Here is a 7,174-nt window from a genome sequence, read left to right on the forward strand (position 1 = left end):
CAGGAGGAGAAATTGTCTGTTTAAAGGCGCTATTAGCTATAGCTAATAGGTTTTGTCGGAAATGTAATTACATGAAGAGGAAATGTTGTTAATTTATATATTTGACAGAATCTATAAGTAAAATGTTCACAGAAATGCTTGTTTTCCATAATATCTAAACTCTCAAGGAGCCATTTGTAAGTTTTGTTATTGCTACATAGCTAACATTAGCATTAACAGCTGTTCACTTAACAGTCTAGAAGAAACGTGAGTTCAGCATCAAACTTCATTCCTTCACTCACTAACAGCTGTATCCAGAGGTGCAAACAACCCTCTTGTTCTGCCTCTATTTCCATCACTTCTTTTTCTTCTACTGAAGTTAGCATGCTAACCAGCTAGCCCCGGCCCACTCGGACTGTCTTGTCACTTTCCGATACCGAGTCGCTCCAGCGTCCAGTCTGTCCTGAAGAAGTAGCTGCTCAGAGGACGTATTATAACCTGTTGTCTTGTAACATAATGATGTCTGAAGCTCTTCACAAGACTGGTAAGTAAACAGCTGTGAATGCTAATGTTAGCTATGTAGCAATAGCAAAACTTACAAATAGCTGCTTTAAAACATGCAGCATTTTCAAGTACTCTTTCCTTTAGTTTGTTTAAGAGTTATAGGCCGAATAATGCTGCAGTGATGCCTTTAAATATAGTTTCCCAACAGGTCAGAAAATGTCTAAACAAAACCTGTTTGTGTCAGATGTAAGTTCAGATCAGTACAAACAGGATTACTGATGAATCTCCGCAGAGGGAACGGAGGCTGAAGACGACAGCAGAAGAACATGAAGCGGAGGCTCATGCTGACTCACAGCCTGTGAAGAGCCAGATGTTTCCCATCAGAAGATGGTCAGTTGTAAACAGGATTATCGAACACGCTGCACCTCTGCAGAGCCGCTGTCAATGGCTGTTCAGATCAGTGGTTAATGACCCACCATAAGTCATCCAATAACACTTCGACTTCTTAAAAAGGAGCTGTTTGTAGGATTTGTTATTGCTACATAGCTAACGTTAGCATTAGCAGCTGTTCACTATTCAGTCTAGAAGAAACGTTGTGAGTTCAGCATCAAACTTCATTCCTTTACACACCAACAGCTGTCTCCAGAGGTGGAACCAACCCTCCTCTCTCCCCTGAAGTTAGCATGCTAACCAGCTAGCTCCAGCCCAGTCGGACTGTCTCGTCACTTTCCAACACCGAGTCTGGCGTCCGGTCTGCCCTGAAGAAGTATCTGCTCAGAGGGTGTTTTATAACCTCTTGTATTGTACACGTAACAATGGCTGAAGCTCTTGCCGAATCTGGTAAATAAACAGCTGCTAATGCTAATGTTAGCTATGTAGCAATAGCATAAACCTACAAATAGCTCCTTTAAGGAACAGTTTGTTTCTGGAAACACACGAGAAGATTAGCACCACTCTCATGTTTTAATGGTAAATGTGCAGCTACTTAGCTTAGCATAAAGACAATAGGGAAAGAGCCGTGCTCTGACCAAAGGTGACTATTCCTTTAATTGTTCTATTTTTTTAATCTTTTTGGTATCTTTGACACCGACATACTTTGAGCACATTCTTCTGAAATTGGAGATTTTATTACTTATTCTCTTTGCACATTATCTGTTTAAACAAACTTGTTTTTGCACCTGATTGAGCCTGGATGTATTTTTAATACATTTTCCAAACCTGAAAGAAAAATGTCAACCTGATGTTTTTATGGACTCATGATGAACAGCTGGAGTCAGGATGTGGTTAGCTTAGCTTAGCATAAAGACTGGACTTTTATTTGAATCTGTACAAAAATGAAAACGTGAAAAGTGACGTGGTTTTGAATGAATAAATAGAAACAGTTGAATGAATAAATATTGTTGAAAAAAAAAATCCAAATGAATAGAGACTTTAACAGTAATTTTGGGGCGGAGGAGCCGTCTGAACTCATGACATCAGGATTTCTAAAACCCAGATGGAAAATGTTCAGAGGATATAAAATCCAACATTTACCTGTGATCACAGATTTACTCAGTGGAGGTTTGCAGTTGTATTTTATTTGTAAATTGAGTCACTAGCAGCAGCAGAGAGTGAACTCACAGTGAATCAGCTCACAGTCAATGAAACAGTCGTGTGTGTGTGTGTGTGTGTGTGTGTGTGTGTGTGTGTGTGTGTGTGCGCAGCAGATTGTGGGTGACACACTGACAGCAGCTCGTACTGTTCGGCCTGTTTTCTGCTCAGATCAGCTGAGAGCTGAGCGGCTGATGCAATATTTGTAAGTGTTGGAGTGTATCAACAGCCGGAGGCGGAGAATGTATCCTGACAGGTTTGCAGCGTTTTAAAAACAGCTGACCCCGATCCTTCGGCTGCTGGAGCAACGTTCACATTCCTGTAAATGACAACTCTCGTGTGTCAGAGACTCGGAGCTGCAGGGCAGAGCTGTCGGCTGAAGACGTCACTGAGTGTGTGTGTGTGTGTTTACATCCAGCCTGTCAGTCAGTCTGCAGAAAAAAACACACATATAGTATCTGTCATATCACACACACACACACACACACACACACACACACACACACACACACACACACACAGATGTTTGAACGCCTGAAGTCTGGTTGGTTTTGTCAGTTACTGAAGGGACAGTTGTGTAACAGATTATTAACCTCTGGTCTCAGGACTGTGTCATTTGTGTATGTTGTATATATCTGTATTTAAAGTTTTAAAGTTTGGCTTTCCCAGGGCAAATTGAAATGAAAGAGTGTAATACACACAATAAAAAATGATTGAAACACAAGATGATTGAACGATATAAAACTGAAGTATGAACACCAGAGTGTACAGGAAATATGTTTGGGAGGTTTGGGTAGACAACAGGCCAATATAATGAATATATACTTAGTTTCTGTTACTTTCTTTTATTGCTCTGTATAAATTTAAAAGGAGCTGACAAAATAATTCATGTAAAAAGGGAAGGTGTAATAAGCTAAGGCTGTTTTGTTTCTTGTTTATCTTTTGTTTTAATGCTAAAAAAGTTAATTCATTGTCTATCTACCAGTGTATTAGAGTTTTATAAGTTGGAAAATGCCAGAAAAAAATAAGAAATGAAAGATAAATTAAAAATATTTTGTTGATTTTTGATGTAAAAAGAAGTTAAAAAACTTTTAACTGATCACTTGGTGTCTGTGGGGATATTGATCTCTGCTTTGGATCATTGTCCAGTTGTAGAAACCAAACCAGCCTCTAAGCGACTGCAGGACTTTCTGCCTCCAGATGTTTAGAGGAATCACAAAGTGGAGATAACTAAGTAGTGACAGAGTGGGAGGTGTCCAGTCTTTTGCAAACGCCACAATAACTGTTTTAAGTTCATTAACAATTGGAAAAAAAAAGGCTCATTTTAATGTCTGTTTGCTGCAGAGGTTTACTTCCTATTTACTTCTTTTCACCTGTGCAGGTTTAATGTCTTTTGTTGTATGAAATACCTGATGGAGGACGTTTGACTGAAACCTACGACGGGGTATTAGAGCCACATTGAGGGAAAAAAAATCTGGAAATCATAATTTTACAAGAAAAGTTGTAATTTTGAGAATATTAATTCATAATATTTCAAGAAAAGGTACTTCATCTTTTGGCTCATCATCCAACGCGATTCATTAGAGTGTTGACAGTGAGCAGGAGCTGATTTTAAAGTTTTAAATTTTCATACAAAATAACAAATTTATATTTCTTGCTTCAGATTTGCTTCAGCTTCAGAAGTCACTAATATTACACACCTCGACCCTGATGATGAAGATAATGTCGTTTTCCTGCAGGATGTCACTGTGTGTTACTGAGTCACTCCCTGTGTCTGCCAGAGGCTGAAACTGTCCAGAACAAACTTTTACCCTGAGAGAGAGAGAGAGAGAGAGAGAGAGAGAGAGAGACAGAGAGACAGGGAGAGAGACAGAGGGAGAGAGAGAGAGAGACAGAGGGAGAGACAGAGAGACAGAGGGAGAGACAGAGAGAGAGAGAGAGACAGAGGGAGAGACAGAGAGAGAGACAGAGAGAGAGAGAGAGACAGAGGGAGAGACAGAGAGACAGAGGGAGAGACAGAGAGGGAGAGAGGGAGAGACAGAGAGAGGGAGAGACAGAGGGAGAGACAGAGGGAGAGACAGAGAGACAGAGGGAGAGACAGAGAGGGAGAGACAGAGAGACACAGACCAGACACAGGGTGAAATATGTGTTTGAGTTCAGCTCTCAGATAAAGAACCGGAGCACAGACACATTAACAGATGAATCCAAACTCCTGCAGAACGTGGGACAGAAACTCTCAGGCCGACAGAGGAAACGCTGAAGTGTGGTTTTCACGTGTGAACGCTCCGGTGACCTGACAGCTGAAAGAAAAGCCCCTAAAAGGTGCAGTGACCTGCGGGTGAAACTTCAAACTTCACAGTCTGACCTGGACGTCAGAGCCGAGTGAAAAACTCTCTGCACGCAGCCACTATTCCCCCAGCATGCACCCTGACATCAGCATCCTCACAGGACCGATGTTAACCGTGTTATTCAGGGACAAACACAACGCTGAAGTTAGCTTCTAGTGAAAACCTCTGCGCTGTTTGAAACCCACTTTCAGATTTGTGAAACCCTTTTTTTAAAAAAATGAATAAAGCATTAAAAATTGCGATTTCACTGCGGTGTCTCCGCCAACAAAATGTTTTTGCACAATCTCTCTGCGTTTCCCAGAACATGTTAGAACCCTGGTTAGTGCTAATGCTAACATGCTAACATTGGACAAGAGAAATCTTACCTCAAAGTCAACTTACCAGCTGTTTCTAGGGCTCTTAATCACATCTCATGGTCTTCCTCACCTGATTGAAAAAGAATTATCTTTCATGGTCCAAATCACTTTTAGCCTGTTATGGTTCAAGTGTTTTTGTTAGCATGTATCGTTAGTATGCTAGCATGCTAAACACTGGCTTTTCCAGATGTTAACAGTCCAGACTTCACACTTTTACCCCTAATGTGGCTTTTAATATTTATAATCTCAGTTCCCCAGAGGATTTCCCTGGATGTCAGGAGCAATCTCCTAAAGTCTGAGTCAGAGTCACGGAGTGGACAGATTCACGTTTGAGTCGAGACTGAATTAGATATTTACGTTTATTTGTGGTCACATTTACAAAGTAGATATAAAGAATGTTCCAGACTAAAAACACAGTCCTCATGTTTCTACAGAAGTTTAAAGTTATAAACCTGAACATTTCAGTTGTGGTTCATTTGGTGCCAGACGGAAAACTTTCTTTGAAATGTGACAGCAGAGTGTGTGTGTGTGTGTGTGTGTGTGTGTGTGTGTGTGTGTGTGTGTGTGTGTGTTCGGTGTGTCCGCAGGAGGACGTGTTGGAAACGTTGTGCTTCTCGATTCTTCCATCGAATATGATTCATAGTTATTTTACATTCAGACACGGAGCTCATTGCATTGTAAGAAAACATGTAAAAATCCTGGTGTTCAAGACAAATCGTCTGATAAAATCTAACTGACAGTCTGTTTTGAAGCTCTGCAGCTTCCTGGCTCGAGTTGACGGTTCATCTGTTACCAGGGCAACGAGCTGAGAAACCCCTTCCTGGGGTCTGTATCACGAAGCCGCTTCTCTCCGGGTCACCTGCCTCACTGATCCTGGGTAAACTGGAATCATGAAGCCGGTTCTGTTTCACCCTTCAGCCTCACGGGCGACATCATCAGAAGTGTAAGGTTAACCACTGCTCAGCAAAGTGATATTCAGCCGTCTTTAGATACTGAAGAATGTTTCTGAAGGACTTGAAAAGTACTTTTATTTATTTGACAACTGTACTGACTATAGTTACTATAGTTACTATATTACTGCTCGACCAATGGTATATAAAGCATCTATAATTGGCTCCACATTGATGAACTACAACATTTAAATGCTTTTACATGTGTTTGTTAGTGATAAAAACTGATGCAGCATAATTAGTACTTTTATTTTAATACTTTACGTGGACCTGCTGATAATATCTGCACTTTCTTTTAAGTCACATTTTGAATTCAGGACTTTTATTAGTACTGGAGCATTTTTAAAGTAAAGTATTTCTACTTTTACTGAAGCTACTGGAGCTGCAGAGGTAGTCGTACACGTGGCATTTGTAACAGGTCCAGTACTTGTAAATGATTTTTAAGACTTTTTGTTACGTGATAAACTGACAATATATAGTTAGAATATCTATCTATGCGAAAATATTTGGTAGATATTTCGACTGCGATCTGAGTCACGATTTCAGCCGGTGGTTTTTACATTTGACGTTTCATTCTGTCGGGTCTCGTAACAAACATGTTCCCTCACATCGCTGCGACACATTTTACCTTTTATCAAAAGTGATTGCAGCTGCTGCGATATGAATATTGCACTTGGCCATATTAAGATTTACATTATATTTGTGCATCTATCATTTCCATCCACTAAGCTGCTGATGTGGCGAGCTACAGTCAGAGGGGATGTGTTGCTTCTGACACTCATCACATGGATCAAAGTAAATCTACCGATGTATTCAAGATGGATCAATTAGTCTTTATTGTAAACTCACTACTTTTGTCCACCTCAGGCTCCTGTAGGCATCATGATTCCGTTTTTACCAGTGATCTGGTTACCATGGTGATCACGGTAAAGACATCTGCATGACCCGGTGATCTGGCCTCGCGATACAGACGCCTGGTTAAAGGTCAGAGTTCACGAGTTGACACGAGGAGGAGCTGAAACCCGGCCCTACCTGGAGCTGGGATGGAGACTGAATAAAGCTTTGACTTCTGAACAGTGAGCGAACATCTGGCCAGCTGCCGACAGCTTCTTCTTACAGCACCTGCAGGACGTCTGATATCAGCGGCGTGTAAAGGTCGTAACAAAACAGTTGTGCTTCTTTCAGTCCAGCAGGATTGTCGGTGGAAGTCCTCACTCATCGTCGTCACGGCTACGACCTCCCTGAGCGTGAAGGAGACCAGATCTCGTCAGAGTCCGAGTCGTCCATTCCCGATCCTAAACCCCCTCCACGGGACTTACCGGCGTCGGCTTTGGCTCGCGAGGCGGCTCCGTTGATGTCGGACAGCGGGACGTAGGAGTAGTCCCGGCGCTCGGGGAAGTGAGCCGCCACTGAGCCGCGACAGGCCCGGATGAGGTGAAGCAGCAGA

At 41.7% G+C, this 7,174-nt stretch overlaps 1 protein-coding gene and 1 long non-coding RNA gene across 2 annotated transcripts in view; both read right to left on the minus strand.

The window, feature by feature from the left end:
* Positions 1-1,588: 1,588 nt before the first annotated feature.
* On the minus strand, positions 1,589-3,909 carry LOC147817561 (uncharacterized). The gene is made up of 2 exons (XR_015436258.1): positions 3,774-3,909; positions 1,589-2,504 (listed from the first exon to the last, which is right to left on the minus strand). It is a non-coding gene; the product is annotated as an uncharacterized LOC147817561 (long non-coding RNA).
* A 1,209-nt stretch (positions 3,910-5,118) lies between these two features.
* Positions 5,119-7,174, minus strand: part of nagpa (N-acetylglucosamine-1-phosphodiester alpha-N-acetylglucosaminidase) — a 17,881-nt gene continuing 15,825 nt past the window's right edge. Inside the window, exon 13 of the mRNA XM_087170265.1 lies at positions 5,119-7,174. Within this exon, the coding sequence (XP_087026391.1) occupies positions 6,958-7,174 (217 nt within the window). The 3' untranslated portion in view covers positions 5,119-6,957.

This window comes from Seriola lalandi, unplaced genomic scaffold (assembly GCF_002814215.2).
Source record: "Seriola lalandi dorsalis isolate HSWRI2012SDOR001 ecotype SW California unplaced genomic scaffold, Sedor1 jcf7180002054941, whole genome shotgun sequence".
NCBI classification, from domain to species: domain Eukaryota; kingdom Metazoa; phylum Chordata; class Actinopteri; order Carangiformes; family Carangidae; genus Seriola; species Seriola lalandi.